This window comes from Alternaria metachromatica (genome assembly GCF_023757995.1).
Source record: "Alternaria metachromatica strain BMP 0045 chromosome Unknown scaffold_2, whole genome shotgun sequence".
Classification (NCBI taxonomy): Eukaryota; Fungi; Ascomycota; class Dothideomycetes; order Pleosporales; family Pleosporaceae; genus Alternaria; species Alternaria metachromatica.
In genome coordinates, this window is record NW_026055493.1 from 2,045,365 (window position 1) to 2,062,881 (window position 17,517).

Here is a 17,517-nt window from a genome sequence, read left to right on the forward strand (position 1 = left end):
ATAGCCCAGTCGTTGGTGGCTTTCGGAGACGGGGAATTTCACCTGCACTCCCGCAATTTGAGGCAGGTCTCTTGCATTAGCCACCGCTCTGCAGACGCAAAGCCCGACAACACCCAACCCTCCCTCAAACAATGCGCAGCCTATTTTCTTCGTAAACTGAGCGTGATCTGTGTCTCCCCCCCTTTCGCATCCAACGTCGTGGGCCACCAAGTAACCGGCGGGCACGCAAGAGCTTGAGATCCGTGCCGTACGCCAGTACTTCACGATGTGACAAGCTCGTCAGCTCCGACCAAGCCAACACACCTTCAAAATCGCCGACAGGCATCGCCGTCCCCAAAACAAACACGACAGCCACGACAGCCCGGCCACGCCCTCGACGTCTTTTTCAAAGTGCATATTAGCATCAACTTTGTCAACGCGCATCCAAACTAATGTCGCGTCCTAGTACAGTCGCTGCCCGATGCGCTGCGCTAGGAACTTCGATCGCCCAGGTAGCCGCTTCAGATGTTCGACTTTGCACCTACACACGCTAACGCCCAAAACAGGTCATCCCGGATATCAGCAGCTTTGCTCGCAAATTTCGCGATGCTCGTCACGACCTGAACAAGATCAACAGTGATCTGCTCGTGATCAAGACTGGGCTGAGTATTGCGCAAGACGACTTTTCGGCAAAGTGGGCCGAGCTGCCGGCGTCTCTGATCGATGCTGTCTCGCGAGTTTTGGACTCATGCGACGACACCTGTGAACGATTGCATAAGGCTTTTCTTAAGCTCTCATGTGGTAGTAAACCGAAAGAGGACTGGCGTGTGCTGAAGGACGGACCTTTGGTGAATCTACGGCATGATCTGGACGCCTCAAAGGTGGTGCTAGAGTTATGTCTAGACTATGTCGCATTGTACGTCGTTCACGGCAGACACTATTGAATGATGCAAAGACTTACTCTGCCTAGATTCTGCCAACAGGATACGATGGACTCGTTACTTCAAAATTTTGTCAGCGATCTCATCACGCAAAGTGATGAACTGCTGAAGAAGACGGATACAGATGAGATTTACGTGAATCAAACAGCACGCGACAAACTGTCTTCACTATTACAGGCTGTCCGTCTGCTTCGATCATGTATCACAGCTATTAAACGGGACGGGCCGTCTGCATCACAACTAGCAAAGAGGACTACTCTCCCACGTCCAGATTCCCTAGAGCCCACCCTTGGCGAGGAGCCTCGAAGCGGCAGGAAGAGCCCCCACGAACAAGCTTCAACACGAAACAGCGCTAACGACGGCATTGGTACATGGCTCGCCAACGTTCCGTCCTTTGAAGACGCGCAGACCCTCTCTTATTCCGCACTTGAACAAACATCTGTTCCCAGGCGACTTCTGATACCGCCATCCCGGGAAGACATCACCCCATCGCGCGGTACATTCTACACTGACGACGGCGCGGCATCCAGCCCTACCCTGGTACCACCGGAATCCCGACTCAAGAAGTCATACAGCTGGTGTACTGATCTCTCAGGGAAGGCGAGTACGCGGTTACAACTTGCGTCTAGACACGCATCCAAACAAGCATCAAAATACACATCGACGCTGTCCAGCTCAGACGTCTCCATCTTTCATAGGAAGATCACCTCGGATCGGATAGCTGTGACGAAGGGAAAACGAAAAGAGCTGGAGCCAAATCAAAGGGCGGCGGTGGACCGAATTCTGGCAAACATACCAGCAGAAGCGACAGCTGCCGAAGTGGAGAGGGTGATATGGGAAGGCGCAAACCCGATGGCGACACATCCAGAGTTCGGCTACTTCTTCATTCGAGTAGCGTACGAAATGTCGCCAGATATCCTCAACCTTCTCTTGGATTTTGGGGCTGATATTACTCGTGTCAATCCGGCACCATCATCGTACTACTCGGCCATGCATGCCGCAACTTTAGGACGGCAGCTCGCCACCGTCCGTTACCTTGCTTCTTTGGGTCACTCGATCGACAACCCTGACCACGATGGAGAAACGCCTCTTCATCTTGCTTGCAGGACGCCTGGCGCGTCTGCGATAGCAAAGTACCTTGTTGAAGCTGGTGTGGACGTGAACTTTGAGGCGAAGAACGGACGCACACCACTACAGTCTGCCCTTAAAGCGGTGAGACTTGAAGGCAAGGAGAGAAGCATGTTGATTGAGCTTCTGCAGACACATGGGGCTGAGGGTGAAGTGAAGAGGGATTTGGACTGTGGGAGGGGTAACGAGAAGGGAAGACATGTGCTTGGATTAACATGAAATCCAGGTTGATCAGGACAAAATGAAAGTTCCTTTGTTTCTGCTTCCGGTGGCGATCATTACCTCTCTCATTTTCGGGCCTCGCGCCATATCTGAAATAGTAGAATTGTCATCTGTCTCCGCTTTGTATTCGCAGGGTCTCTTCAGGCGTTGTTATAATACGTTGGTCAACTGAGAATGGCGAAATCGGAAAAGATACCCAAGATATTGTATTATAATCATAATCGATGATGTTGAAGCCCTCTCAATTGACTCCGATGCTGCTTGATACTACATCCAGCATGTGGTTGATCTGGAAGGTACTCTGGATGCCGAAACGTCTCTAGCCGCCGCTAACTTATCGTGAGGTCCACTTCGTCGGCCAACTCCGCTATCAAGGACTCACTCACCTCAACTTCCCACCCATCCCCAAATCTTGCAGCACACATTGCGCCTTACGACGTGTATCATGACCAATATGGAGAACGCATACAAGATGTGGGTGGAAGGGAAAGAGGTGGAAGGTCGAGCGGAGCAGTCAGTTAGCGGGACCCCTCATTCGTGACCCACCCCAATTGCTAACAGCATCACAGGCTCGCCGTTGAAGACCCCGCGACTGGGGAGATCTTCGCGCACTGCCATGCTGCATCTGCGGCTGATGTCGAGGATGTTGTTCAAACTGCACACAAAGTCTTCAAATCGGGTGTGTGGTCGAAAGCCCCGCGCCATGTGCGTGCGGACACGCTGGACCGAATTGCAGAACTTTTGACCAAGAATCTCCCAAGGCTTATCGCGCTGGAAGTACAGCAGACCGGACGCGCTATTCGTGAGATGAATGCCCAGGTTCCGACTCTTACGAAGTGGTTCAAATATTACGCCGCGTTGATACGAACCGAAGAGCGCTCTGTCTTGCCAACCGTCGGTAAACTACACAATTGGGTCGACCGTAAGCCGCTCGGTGTAGTCGCGCAAATTACGCCGTTCAACCACCCAATGTTGATTGCTGTCAAGAAGATCGCACCCGCATTAGCCGCGGGCAACTCCATCGTGCTGAAACCAAGTGAGCTGACGCCGCTCACCAGCATTGAGCTTGGCAAGCTTCTGAAAGAGGCCGGCTTGCCCGACGGCGTTTTTTCAGTGTTGCCAGGCGACGGCATCACGACCGGAAAGGCTCTTGTGGAGCATCCGCTCATCAAGAAAGTCGATGTTACTGGCGGCACACCAGCAGGACGCGCCATTGGCGCCATCGCAGGACGCAACCTGGCACATTACACCGCCGAGCTTGGTGGTAAGGCTCCCCTCGTCGTGTTCGAAAAAGCGCACGTCGATCTTGCAGTCAATGGCATTGTGTTCGCAAGCTTTATAGCCAGTGGCCAAACATGTGTGGCAGCGACGCGTATCATCGTGCAGAACAACATTCTCGATCAGGTAGTGGAGAATCTGAAAGCCAAGGTGCAGAGCATTGAGAGGCGGATGGGCTCACCGAAGAATGTGGAGTCTATGATGGGTCCCCTCATATCGGCGAAACAGCTCAGCAACGTTGAGACACTAGTCAACGACGCAAAGGATGCAGGTGTGACGGTTGTCACAGGTGGCCAACGAATGACTCACAAATCTTCACTGGACGACACCGACTTCTCGAAAGGCTACTTCTATCCACCAACAATACTGGCGGATGGCACTGCGAAGAAGATTGTCGATACGCGCATATGGAAGGAAGAGGCCTTCGGTCCCGTCATTGTTGTCGTAGGCTTTGACACGGAAGAAGAGGCCTTGGAGCTTGCGAACGACAGCGAATTCGGCCTGGGCGCAGCCATCTGGACGCAAGATCTTTCGCAAGCTTTCCGCGTGTCAGAGAGCATCGAGAGTGGGATATGCTGGGTTAACACGCATCATCGCAACGACCCAAGCTCACCGTGGGGCGGCATCAAGAGCTCAGGAGTGGGTAGCGAGAACGGTATAGACGCTTACAATGCGTATACAACGTCGAAGAGTACGATTATAAACTATGCGACTGCGGAAGAAGGGCTGGCTAGCGATGACTGGTTCAGGGAGGGCGCTGGCGAGGTTAGATATGGATGAGAGATACGTGTCTCGATATAGTGAAAGCGAGGCTGCTATCATGCGATGCGTCATGTTTCGTAGAAAAAGCCATTCTTGAACGTCTCGTGTGCTCTAAAATAAGCACAGTGAAAGAACACAACAATCTGTGACTGACACCTGGTGGGAGCTGGTGTTTTCGCTGACGGGGGTCTTGCAAATGACCTAGGCCAGTGAGAGAGAAAGTTCGTGACTATAATCGGTCACTTCATATGCTAACTATTCCTTACCAGACGTTGTGCTGATCTACTCTTCTCTCAACCCTCAGCTTTCTGCTGAACTGGTGTCTAGATCCCCAACTCTATCGTCTGGTCATGTCGAGCACTAATCAAGATGCGCCAGCGTATGCACCATCCGGAAGTCAAGGAAAGGCCCACAAGTCGAATTCATCTCTGACTCTCTCTTCCACTTCGAAATCCAGATCTCCTGCCATAACCCCAACTGTACCAAGAGAGCGAGGCACAGACCCTGATGCTGCTTGGACGGCCGGGTCATGGGTAGGAAGATCTAACAAGGGCAACATGTTTAGAGCACTACAAAAGGCGGGCGAAGACGTCAGTGTATATGGCAATCCGCCTTGGAAAGACTTCACGGCAATGGACTTCGCTCAGGCTTTGGTCGCCTGTCGCAATAAGCGCATTGATCAAGGACTTATCGAAGGAACACAAATCATAGGTGATGACTATGAGCGAAAGCCGCGATCCATCAGCTCCACCAAAAAGAAAGATATCCTCCGTATACACACAGCTCCAGCGAAAGAGCCCGAACCGATCTCGAAACGCGAATTTCTGTTCATCTTAAGGAGCCTCCATTCACACCTTAAAATGATCAAGAATGCTGCTATTGACGAGGCAGAAACCTCGCAGCACGGCAGCCCACAAGCGGGAGTAGATGACACAAATGCATATGTCAACCCTTACCCAGAGCTCTGCAGCTCACCTGGGTTTGAGCTTGACGGGACACCTCTCACAGATTTCAGGATCATTATGGACTGTTTTTCGAAGCCCATGATATCGGAAAAAGCCCAAATGCTGGTCCGCACGGTCTTGCACCATCAACACGAACTTACCCATTACCACCATCAGTGCAGAGAAGTTGACCGAGACAAGAAACACTACTTGGCATGCCTAAAAGAAGTCTACTATATCCAAAGGACTGAGCTGTGGCGAGAGATGATGAAGAGCGTAAGTGTTGATACTGATAGTGAACTCGGGAATCAGGTGGAGGCTATTGTCAACGACACTTTTGTCAATGTAGATGATCTGCAGAGGGACCTCGGGATGGTCGACTTTAGGAAGGCCGCGACGAATGTTCGATAGCGTTGGTCTGCTAGACACGTAATAAATCGTGCTCTCAGAAGCTAGTGTTGCGAGCGGGAGTGCTTTGGCGCGTGCCATATGGAACGGAAGGGCAGACCTTGGAAGTCCGGAGATGGCCGAGGTCACGTGGGGAAGATTGCTTCGGAAGGGTGACGTCATCGCTTCGGCGAAACTGTGCGACGCGTCGCAATACCACCACCCAGCCACAATCTCAACAGCTGTCTTTAGTGCACACTCTTCGTCCCAAACTACACGTCTTGTTCAAAGGCTACGATCAGTATCGGCAGCATGAAGCGCCTAATGCTCGACCAACCGACCATGCAGCGGCCTACCAGGGGTGGCAGCCAGAGCGGTTCAGAGCTCACTCTCTCCAACTCAGCAAGCATGGAAAAGGATCGAGCTTGATGACAGACTCTGGAACAATTGTTATACACCTTATCATGGCTGACTACTAACATTACAACAAGACAGCTGTACACAAGCAAACGTTCCTCCTCGCGTCCATAAGCCCCGAGCCCGCGATCGAATATGCTCCCGCAGTCGATTCGATTGACACGCGTCAACTGCCGTACTATTCATCTTCGAGAGCGAATTCTTCGTCATCAGGATCGGTTAAGCTCCACAGCATCTTGTCCTCCTCAGCGCGACGCTCGTCCTCGACATCCAACTCACGATCGCCGATCCTGCCTGGGTACCCAGGTGCCAGAAGCTTGTCGAACAGAATCCGCCCACCGACCGCAACATCGTCACTAGCTTTTGCTCGCGAGACAGCACGCTGCTCTTCGTGGTCGAGGTTGTCGGTAATAAATGCAGGCAGGGGCGGAATGTAGTGCCTGAACTGATGGGCACACCGACTAGTCTGATGGCCAAAGCGATACTGCTTACTACGGAAGCGCTTGTTCTCAGGACCAGGAGCTTTCGCGCAAATGCCGCACTCGATCGTCTCCTTTACAGGGCACGCGTCGGCGTCATGCACGTCTGCCTCTTCGCAGTACCAACAGAACTGAGCAGTGCCCCACGTCTGCGGCGGGATGACTTTCTTCTCCTCAGCAAGACCGGTCCATATGTCATTGATGGAACGGCCGGCGATGGTGCAGTCCGACGGGAATCGATTGCCAAGCGTACCCGGAAACAAGACTGGGAAGAGGACAACGAGAAAGAACAGTGTTGTCTCATACACCGCATCATTTGAGCTGTTGTGTAGCCATATGTTGCTTGTGTCGATTTGGAACCCACGAAGAAGCTCGACGAACCTCGGCAAGCTCTCCCCGCGTTCTTTGTTTGGAACAGCGACGATACCGGCGTGGCTCGCCAGTGCCCCAAGCGATCGGATCGTAAGAACAATGCTGTCAAGCTTAGCTGTGTTAAGGTTCCATTGCTCCTTCAGCTGGCGCTCATCATTGTTCAGGCCTTGACCAAAGAAGATTACTGGCCTTTTTGACCCATCGTCGCAGCGCTGGTTGTCGAGAAACTGGACCAGGACTACTTGGGCCTCAGACTTCGTAACGAAGCGCGTTTGACAAAACCTTGGGTTCAGCTCAGTATCGCCGAAAGGGATACCAAACTTGTCTTTCCCCTTGTTCCGCATGTGACACGTCTCCACGATGCGTAGGTGATGTACCGCGAAGTTTCGAACGAGATCCTCGAAATCGCTTGGGCTCTTGCAGCCACGAAGCTTCTTCATCGGGAAGACGATGAGACCGCCCTCGTTGATTATCTCCATTGGCTTGTCGGGAGGTTGGTTGTACCATTCGAGGTCTAGACAAACTCCCAGCGTATCGTCCCACTTTGCCGGTGCGCCTGGGATTGGAGTAGTGTTAAAGCTGCGGACGAGGTCAAGAGCTTTGCGACCCTTGCAGAAAGCCTTGACACCCTCAAGAGTGTTGGGATATATCGTAGTGGTCGAAGCCATGTTGTGTACTCCTTTTGTACGACTTGAATAGTTAGCCTAAGTCGAACAATGAAGAGAGCTGACTTATACCTCTATATATCCTGAGATGGGGAACTGGTACTTCAAGGAGTTCGATCTGACGATTCGATCCAGGTCACACGACTCACGCTTGTCGATGTAATGTCTTTCGATCGAGGAGTCGAGTTGAGCTTCGCCACGAGGGCCTTTTGGAGCAGAAACCGGTATTTATATATTGACAGAGGAGAGTAGCCAGGCAACTAGCGCGTGAAATGCAGCATGTACCCCCTAGACAACAAAAAACATATTCATTGAACTCGTCGACTAAGTCACTGGGCCGACACAGAGTGCCGAAGATGGGCTTGCAAGGTCGGTGTCGACATCGAGCAACTAAATACCGAAAGCATTCAAGCAGCCAGCAAACCAGCTATTCGCTTGATCGTAATTCAAAGCCAAAGGCTCGACGGTGACAAGCTTTGGGAAGACTGGACAGTTGGCTCTTGCTACTGGTTGTATGTCTGCGAATGGAAATGGTGTTCAAAAACATTCCTACTGCTCAAGGGTTTTCTAGATTTTATGGGTGCTGTCAACTGGTCTGCTTGCAAGCATGCCTTACGTAAATTCCTCCCCCGTTGACCTGCCAAGCTGCCTTATGCGTTCACATGCTAAGGCTCAACTAACTTCTCCAAGACCTCACTCATTGCCCTGTCCGCCTCGCCCATCCTAGCCTCGTGATCGTCTCCGGGAAGCTGCCATGACAGACTGTTCTGTAACCTCTCCCAGAACTCCAAGTAATCTCTCATCGGCACCTCGAGCACGGTCTCAACCTCATCCTCCGGAGTCTCAGCGTGTACCTGGCGAAGTTGTGTTGAGATATCGAGGAGGAGCCGGATCATGTGCTGAGAATAGAGGTCGATCATGATAGGCGGTGCGGCGAGGGCTAGTGACGTCGGCTCGTGGCGCGCACCGAATCGGTCAGGGTCGAGAGACAGGTCCTTCTCCTTGAGTATGTAGTCCTTGGCCAGGCTGAGCTTGCCGCGCAGCATCCCGTGGTATTTCGCCTCTTCATCGGGACCGAAGTTGGCAAAGTCAGGTGCCTCGTTGGTTTTGGCGTCGACGAGCGTTGCGACGGTGAGCTTTAGATGCTTGAACCCGTTGTCTTGTTGGTTGAATGCGACTCTTGAATCGGTGTTGCGGCCACCCCCAACCTGACCGGAGACCCAATGGCGGCGGAAGTCATCGTGGGCGAATGCGAGAGCGGTTTTGTCCTTGTCGTTGACGCCGATCTTGCGGGTGCGTACAGGCATTGTGGGTGTAGCTGGGGTTCAAATTTGCGGTCGCGGTAGGAGTATGAGAGGGAGCAAATGATCGAGTGATTTCACGACTGCGACCTCGCCGTAGAAGTGGCTAGAGAGCGGGGGTGCACACAGGCAGCATCAAGGCAACGAAGGCAGTGTTTGGTGCAGAGCTTGGAGTGTTGGTGAGCACGGGCCGCGAGTCGCATTCACTACCGTGTCGTCATAAGTTCCTCTTATCAAACAATTGGTAGAGCTACAGACGGGTCACAGTGAATTTACTACTTCGTGCGCTCTTGACCTAGAACAAATCATCTAGGTAGTCCGAGCTATCCAGAAACCCAATATGAACATCGATGCCACCAAGGGCTTGTCCTGCCTCTAATATCTTTTCCGCCTCCTCTAAAGCAGACTGGGTAGCATCACTTAGCTGCCTGGTTTCATTGTCATACGGGACCACCTCCATCCGTTGTGGATCATACTGTCCTTTGTGGTAGTAGCTGATACCGCTCTTACGAAGACGTCTCAGTAGTCCAACCAGTGCCATGGTCTCTCCTTCGATAATCATAGGGAAAGTTGGAGTTTCGAAAATGTGGATCTTATATCGAAATTCTTCCTTTACTGGGTTGCATGCTTCCATCAATCCATCGCCCTTTCGATCTTCAATTTCGTCGGGGTCTGCGATGCACCAGCTACCATCTTCATGAGGATCGTAAGCGATGTGCGAAAGCTCCCACATCATCAGCTTGATACCTTGCGCGCTGATATACACATGCGGCTCGCAGGACTGTCGAGCGGCCGATGGCGGCGACTGAAAGATGCCACGTTATTAGCTAATGGGCGTAAGCCTTATTGTTAGTAGGGAAAATAACGTAAGAGACTAAAAACAGTTTTTACAGAGATATTTTATTAGCTATAAAGCTGTTTTACAGCTTTATAGATCTATATTATTATATAGAGAGTTCTAAAAACGCTACCTAAATAGAGGTATTATCTAAAAAATAAACTAAACGCCTCTATAACTAAGGTAACTAGCCTAAAATTACCTAAAGCTACTACTAAAGCCTACTATACAGAACTATCTTACTAATCTTGTTAACCTTGTTAATTAGAATACAGAGCCTCTTATAAACGTTATAGAGACTCTCTATAATATTTATAAGAGTTAGCAGAACTATAAATAGTATAATACAGAATATAAACTTACTAGTAGAGCTTCTAATAAGAGGTAGATTGTGTAGAAAGAGAGCGTTTTAGAGTATATTAGAGTTAAAGCTAAGCGTAACACTAGTACTACTATAGTTATAGTAACTAGAAAAAATAGTTAGCTAAGCTAGAACAGACTACTAAGAGAGCTTACAGCTCTTACAGAACTTAGGTTATAGTATAGTAGAATTTTTATTATCTTCTAAATCTCTCTTAAGCTTAATGTGCTTACGCTTTTAGAGAGTAGTCTTCTTCTTTAGTTTAATATAACCTTCTATAAAAGTGTTAATAGAGAACTATAATAGTCTAAAAATCTAGAATACGTACTATAGATAGTGCAACAGGTACTAGAAGAGCTCTAATAACAACTACTATATATTCTAGAAGCTAAACTCTTAACTAAAACGCAACTAGTAAACTAACTACTACTATATTTGTAAGAACTACAAACAATATAGTTACTTTTTCTAGTTAACTAGATTAGGCAGGCCTTAATATTTATAGTATAATCTAGTTCTATAAAGTTAATAAAATAGTCTATAAAAAATATTTTTAGACTAAAATATATACTCTAAATCTTCTATATATTAAACTTAACCTTCTTATAGAAGTTAAGTAGCCTCTTATCTCTCTTTTAGAGTATATCTAAAACATTCTTAGTTAGCTTCTTTATCTGTCTAGTAGCAATACAGATTAGTTCTAACTAAACTTTTAGATTCTTAAGATTGCGCTTAGATATCTTGTTATCTAAATTAGAGTCTAAATAAAGGCTTTCTAGCTTACTAGACGTCTTAGTAGTAATATAAGCTTACCTTTTAGAAGTCTTCTTCTCTACTAGGTTATTAGCGTTAGATATTTTAGACTAGAAAGTAGCAGTTATAGACTAAAAGATAAGTATAGCAGACTATAAAGTAAGTTTATAGATAAGATAGAGTAGTTATAGAATAGATTAGCGAAGTTTACAGAGCTAGAATCTAGAGAAATATTAGTAAAAAGACTAAAAATTAGGTATTTACAGAAGAAAAAGGTATATAATAATATAGAAAACACTAAATAGGCTGTAAAAACAAAAGAGATAGAAGAGTAGAATATTCTAAAAAAAGATAGACTTACTAAGCGCGCAGGCGATTTAGAGTAGAGAATAGAAGAGATAGAGAATTTAGAGCAGGTAGAATACTTATATAGCCTATACGCTAGAGGCTTAGCACTAGAAATAGCTAGAAACACATAGTAAAGGTAAGTAAGAACTAAATAATAGTAAATTTCTAAATATTTGTCTACCTAATTAGGAAATTACTACTAAAAAAAGTAGACTGCGCTAAGATAATAACCTAAATCTACGTAACAAGCTATATTATACACTACTATAATAGAACCTTTTTATAAATAATGTTCTAGATAGCGCGTGCCTAGCCTATAACACTAGAATCTTCTAGTAAAAGAACTAAAAGTTCTGCAAGTGTTGTTACGCGTAATATAGTAATATATAACTAACTATAAGTAAAGACTGTATAGCAAAGATCTAGCTCTACAGTACTTAATAACTAACTCTAAGACTTATTTATAGTTATAGTAAAAGAGAAACGTACTAGAAACTAAATCTAGTTAACTTAGAATAGAAGCTTATCTTCTATAGACGTAAGTTTTATACGTAGAATTAACTATAACTCTTCTACAAAGTTACTAGCTAAGATTCTAGCCTTAATAATATAGAGACTAATTTATAAAACTATAAGCTAAGTTCTATTATAGAGCTCTTAGTAAGAATATAGGTTACGTAATAAGATAATTAGAGCCTCTACCTTAAGAGATAGCTATGTAAGAGAGAGACTAGAGAGCTTAAAAGACTATAATACCTCTTTAGAAGGTATATTCTAGGCTATATAATTCTTAATCTAAGCTAAATTAGAAGATATAAGCTTTTTTATAGTACCTAGAAAGTTTTATAAGATATTAGAATTAATTATAGCTATGTTATTATTCTAGATAGCTAGAATAGCGCAACTCTATAACACTATATAATCTATAGTAGCCTACTAGAGTAACTTAGAAGAAAATACGCAATTAATAAAACTACTCTTACTATATATAATAGTTAACTAGCTAGGTAACAGAACTATTCTATCTAACTAGGCAGTAGCTAACGTGCGTACCTAATTAGCAAAATAGGTATTTTTATCTTCTAAGAGCACTCGCATATTCTAATAAAGGTAGTATATAGAAAATCTAGACTATAATAGAGACTATTACAAACACGCATTTACTATATTAGACTACTAGCTACGCTTTACAACTAGTAACGTCTAGGCCTAGTCTCTACTAGTAAGAAATAGAAGACTACTAAAGAGCCTATTACACTAATAGATATTCTATAATATCTAATCTACTACCTTAAAATAGTAACAGTGTTATATAGAAACCTTATTCTAGATAATAAGAGTAGCCTACCTTAGTAACTAACTAAGATCTAAATTATAAAACACGCTATAGGTTAATTTATTATATATTTAAATTAGAATCTTAAAATAAGAATAAGTAGTGCGTCTACTAGATAATAATAGAGCTATAATACTAGAAGACGCTACGCAAAGTATAATTTTACCTATAGAGTAGTAATACGCATAGATACAGCGCTATAAATATATCTTTCTAGTATCTACTAGACTCTATATAAAGAAACAGGTCTTTATAGAGATAGCTATAATTATATCTATTATATCTATAAAGACGCGTTTCTAGTTATTATTAAGTCTATTATAGAGGTCTGTATAAAAGTTAGACTACTCTACTATATTATAATCTAGTTTAGACGTAAGAAGTAGATTAACAGAACTATTACTCTAACTATACTATACTGCAGGTAACTAGAAATTAGCAATTCGCTTACCTAACTTCTGTAACTACTTATCTAATAGATATAGACTATAGTCTAGATACGTATCTATAGCTAAAATAACTTATAGAGCCTATGCGCAGGCCTGCAAATTATTATATATATTATTATAGTTAGCCTTCTACACTACAGGCAGGTTCTTTATAGAACCTATTAAGAGCGTAGTAATAAATAGTAACTATAACCTATACCTAGTAGTAAATATAGCTACTTTATAAAAGTACGCAAGCTAGTTACTATTATTAATAAGTAATCTAAGAGCATTAGCAGCAGCCTAAAACGTAGAATACTTAACTAAATTAATAGTGTAAAGGTCTTAGAAGCTTATTAGCCTACAAATAATAGTTAGTAATAGCTATAAGTAGTACTACTTACTCTATATAGAACTGTAAAAGTACATACGCCTAATAGCAAACTTCTACTACCTAGAGGTCTAGACTTTCTTAGCTATATTCTATATAAACTACTAAGAAAAGTTCTAATATAGAATAGTATAGCTATACGTATACTAGTAATTAAAATTAAAAAAGGCTGTAAGTGTTATAGCAGACCTATCTAGAGCGCGCGCTAAATCTAGCGTAGTAGTGTTCTTCTAAAACAAAACTATTTACTTACCTAGAAGATATATAGTAAGTAAAACTATAGAAGAATACTTCTTATAAACTAGAAACTCTATAATACGCTAAATAGCTTTAGATAGACTAATATAATAGCTACTAATATACTATATAATCTTATTCTAGTCTAAAATAGTTAGGTTTGCTCTATTAGTGCTCTTATAAATATACTTATAGACGTATTATAGTAGAGAGATTAGAAGTATCTCTATTAGAATAGGTACTTAATGTAGTTAATTATATTATATGTATCTGTTGTTGTTCTTGTCTAAACGCTGTTTAGACCTAGATTTCTCTAGCGCACTAACTCTTAAGCCTAATAGCTATTTAGCCTATTATTATATTACTAGTTTTACTACTACATCTTTCTTATACTTAAGAAGAAGGTTTTCTCTTCTTCTTAAGTATAAAAGAGAGAATAGCTCTTAGATATTCTCTTCTACCTATTACATTACTAGATTCTATCTACTTAATCTAAATATACTAGGCGCTAAACTTCTGCCTAGAAATCTAAATACAAAATCTCTTTAGACTATTTCTATTCTAGTATATCTCCCTCTATTACTCTTCTTATTTTAATTTAATCTCTTCTACCTACCTATAGCCTCTTCCTCTATTTCTCTAGTATATTCTAAACTTTATCTTAATTACTTTTAATATTAGTAGCTAATAATCTCTTAGGCTTAGATCTATGTTTTTCTTAGGTTTAATTTTTACTTTTCTATAGCGCCTACCTATCTAGCGCTTAACCTTCTATAATATTAGCCTTTTCTCTAATAGATATTCTATTATCTCTATTATATTACTAGTATATCTATAAAGATATTCTAGAAAGTTTATATATACTACACTACTATTAAAACTTATACGCTAGTTACCTTACTTTTTTACCTAAGAGCTCTTTAGCGCTTAGTAACTAGGCTATTAAAATAATAATATTATAACTTTTCTTCTTACGCATAGTAATTACTACTCTTAACTCTACCTTTGCGCGCGTAGCCTTTTACTATTCTCTCTCTATCTCTTTCTCTTCTTCTACTCTACTCTATCTTAACTTTCTTTCTCTACTATAGCTTTACCTAAGCGCTCTAAAGGTAAGTTAGCTACTACAGATACTATACTAGTTACTATATCTACCTTCTATACTTAGGCGCTTGCTGCTAAGCTAGCTATTATATCTAAGGCTAATAATAGCTCTACTATCTCTACTACTATATCTACTCTTAAGCCTACTATAGCTAAGTAAGCTACTACTATTACTACGCACGCACTTACGCTTTCTAAGCTAACTTCTACTAATAAGATAACTATTAAGTCTAAGACTATAGACAATTCTACTACTATTACTACTTAGCCTATAACTAAGAGTACTAGTAATAATACTGCGCTATTATTCTATTCTTTGCGTGCGCCTAAACAGCTATTAGCTAAACCTACTCTACTTACTCTACCTAAGACTACGCTCTTAATTAAAGCTAAGACTAGCGCTAGTGTTAGCTAAACTAATACTATTATAACTAACGTACTTAATACTACTCTACTACTCTTCTCTATCTACAACATTAACTCTACTAGCTATTCTTAGCCTAAGTTAGCTCTTAAGTCTTTAATAAAAGCCTCTTAGACGCCTACGTCTTACCTTTCTAAGAAGTAGAAGAACTAAAGTAAGTCTTTATACCTTTCTATCTTTACTCTAACTAAGGCTATTAAAGAGAGTAGGTATAGTATATATATAGTAAAGTTATATAAGTACAAAACTTCTAACTCTAGTTGTAACTAGTATATTACCTAGCGTAAGTCTTTTCTCTTCTTTAGAGTCTTTTAACTAAATATTATTCTAATATCTTCTACTTTATTAGTAACTAACTAGAGAGCCTATATTATTACTCTTAGCTTTACTATAGATATATAAAATTACTTACATACCTTATAAAGCGTAGAACATATACTTAGGCCTTCTCTATCTATTCTAGCTACTAATTAGAAAAGCTATTAGTCTAATATATAGGTTAACGCTTATAGTAACTTCTACTTAGCTAATCTAGAGATAACTATTAGCAAATTCTTTTAGTTAGACAACAAGTCTACGCGCTAGCTATTTAACTCTAATATAGAGGCGCTTATACTATCTTATTATTTTAGCGCTAAGTTAGTTAGTGTAATTAACTCTTTAGTTAAGAATTCTTCTATTAAGATTATTATCTATAGTTAGTGTGCGTTATTAAATTATAGAAAGATATTTAGCTAGTGTATCTAGGTCTATATTAATAGCTAGCTAATAAAGAGTAGAGTTTACACTAATTATTTAAAGTATAGTAATTATTAAGTCTACTCTTTTTATAGTAAGTTGCTAACTATTTTTTAGATACTTACTTTCTTATTTCTAGTATCTTTGCTAACATGTTCTTCTAGAAACTTAAGTAGTAAGGCACAGCCTTAAGTCTACTATAGCTACTAAGTCTATAGTTACTTTTAATATAATTACTAGTCTCTCTAAGAGCGTTCTTACTCGTCTTAAGGCTAGTAAGAAGCTAACTACTACATCTAAAGAGAGTAATAAGGCCTTATTTACTTAGGCTAGCAATAGTCTGGCTACTTAGTATAGATACTATTTAAGTAATATTAACGCTAGTTACAACTTAGCTTTCTAACTAAGCCTAAGAGATCTTAGCTATAATTCGCCTAAAGAGGCTTCTAATACTAAGACTACTTCTACTTCTACTAGCGTACCTTATATTTAGTTATTATTACTGCGCTTAAAGATTCTTAGTAAGAGTAATAATAAGTCTAGGTTAACTATCTCTAAGAGTTAGAGCTAACCTAAGAAGTCTAATCTATCTACTAGCTAGTCTACTCTAGACGCTGCGCTTTCTATTAGACCTAATAGTAGTTTAGCTACTAGTGTTCTTAAGCCTATTACACTAACTAGAAAACCTTATTATTGCGCTCTCTATACTACTTCTTCTTCTATTTAGGTTCTAAGTAAGAGTTATAGTTAATCTTGCAAGCAGCCTAAGCCTAAGAAGGCTATTACTAATAAAGTAGATGCTATTAGTAATAATATTATTAAGTCTAAGGCTTCTACTATTACTACTTCTGTTACTACTTCTACTAGAACTACTAAGCCTGTTTCTTCTTTAACTTCTACTAATTCTATAACTTCTAGCTCTGCTAGCTCTTCTATACGTAGGTAGTTCTCTAGTCTCTTTTCTCTCTAATTAACTCTTAGGTCTATCTATTCTACTCTATAGTTATAGTAAATAAAATTATAATATACTTCTAAGTCTTTTCTTATCTCTTTACATTCTTACGCCTATAATATTATAATAGCTAAATCTATATTACTTCTCTTCTACACTTAAAAGAAAGAAAGTCTCTTCTTCTTTAGCTTTAGGTCCTAAATATTGTTTAGACATAATCTTTCTATTATAATATTCTTAGGTTTCTAGTAGCTATTATAATAATACTAGATTCTAAGCTATAATTAAGAAGTACTAATAGCAATAGCCTTAGCAGCCTTTATAATTTTATAGAAGATCTTCTAATATCTTTCTAAATTAAAATAATTCTTCTATAAAGTTAAAATCTATTTCTAGAGTTTTTAAAGCTATTCTCTAGCCTATCTAAGAGCCTTTTCTTATTAGCAGATACTAATCTAAGCGCCTACTTAAGATGTCTAGTTAGAGTTTTACTATAGCTCTAGCTAAGCAGCCTTTAGTTAAATTTCTAACTACTCTAAATATATTACATTCTATATTATAGTATTATAACATTCTTCTTATATTGCTAATATATTCTAAAAGTATTATTACATGCTAGCTAGCTTTTAAATTCTAGTATTATAATCTAGTATCGCGTAGCAGCTCTTGTAAGAAAAGTAGGTCTATTACTATAGGCTTAATAGCTCTTTAGGTAGTAAATATATTAAGTAA

General features: G+C 41.7%; 3 protein-coding genes across 3 annotated transcripts; 1 reads left to right on the top strand and 2 right to left on the bottom strand.

The window, feature by feature from the left end:
* Positions 1–431: 431 nt before the first annotated feature.
* J4E83_001524 (uncharacterized protein) lies at positions 432–4,328 on the top strand (the record flags this gene model as incomplete). Its single annotated transcript, XM_049328480.1, has 6 exons — positions 432–491; positions 546–895; positions 950–1,055; positions 1,098–2,132; positions 2,689–2,783; positions 2,840–4,328. 6 exons carry the CDS (start codon positions 432–434, stop codon positions 4,326–4,328), a joined length of 3,135 nt encoding a protein of 1,044 aa, XP_049192998.1.
* A 1,908-nt stretch (positions 4,329–6,236) lies between these two features.
* J4E83_001525 (uncharacterized protein) lies at positions 6,237–7,886 on the bottom strand (the record flags this gene model as incomplete). The annotated part of the gene is made up of 2 exons (XM_049328481.1): positions 6,237–7,599; positions 7,879–7,886. 2 exons carry the CDS (start codon positions 7,884–7,886, stop codon positions 6,237–6,239), a joined length of 1,371 nt encoding a protein of 456 aa, XP_049192999.1.
* A 353-nt stretch (positions 7,887–8,239) lies between these two features.
* J4E83_001526 (uncharacterized protein) lies at positions 8,240–8,881 on the bottom strand (the record flags this gene model as incomplete). The annotated part of the gene is made up of 1 exon (XM_049328482.1): positions 8,240–8,881. One exon carries the CDS (start codon positions 8,879–8,881, stop codon positions 8,240–8,242), a length of 642 nt encoding a protein of 213 aa, XP_049193000.1.
* Positions 8,882–17,517: the final 8,636 nt, after the last annotated feature.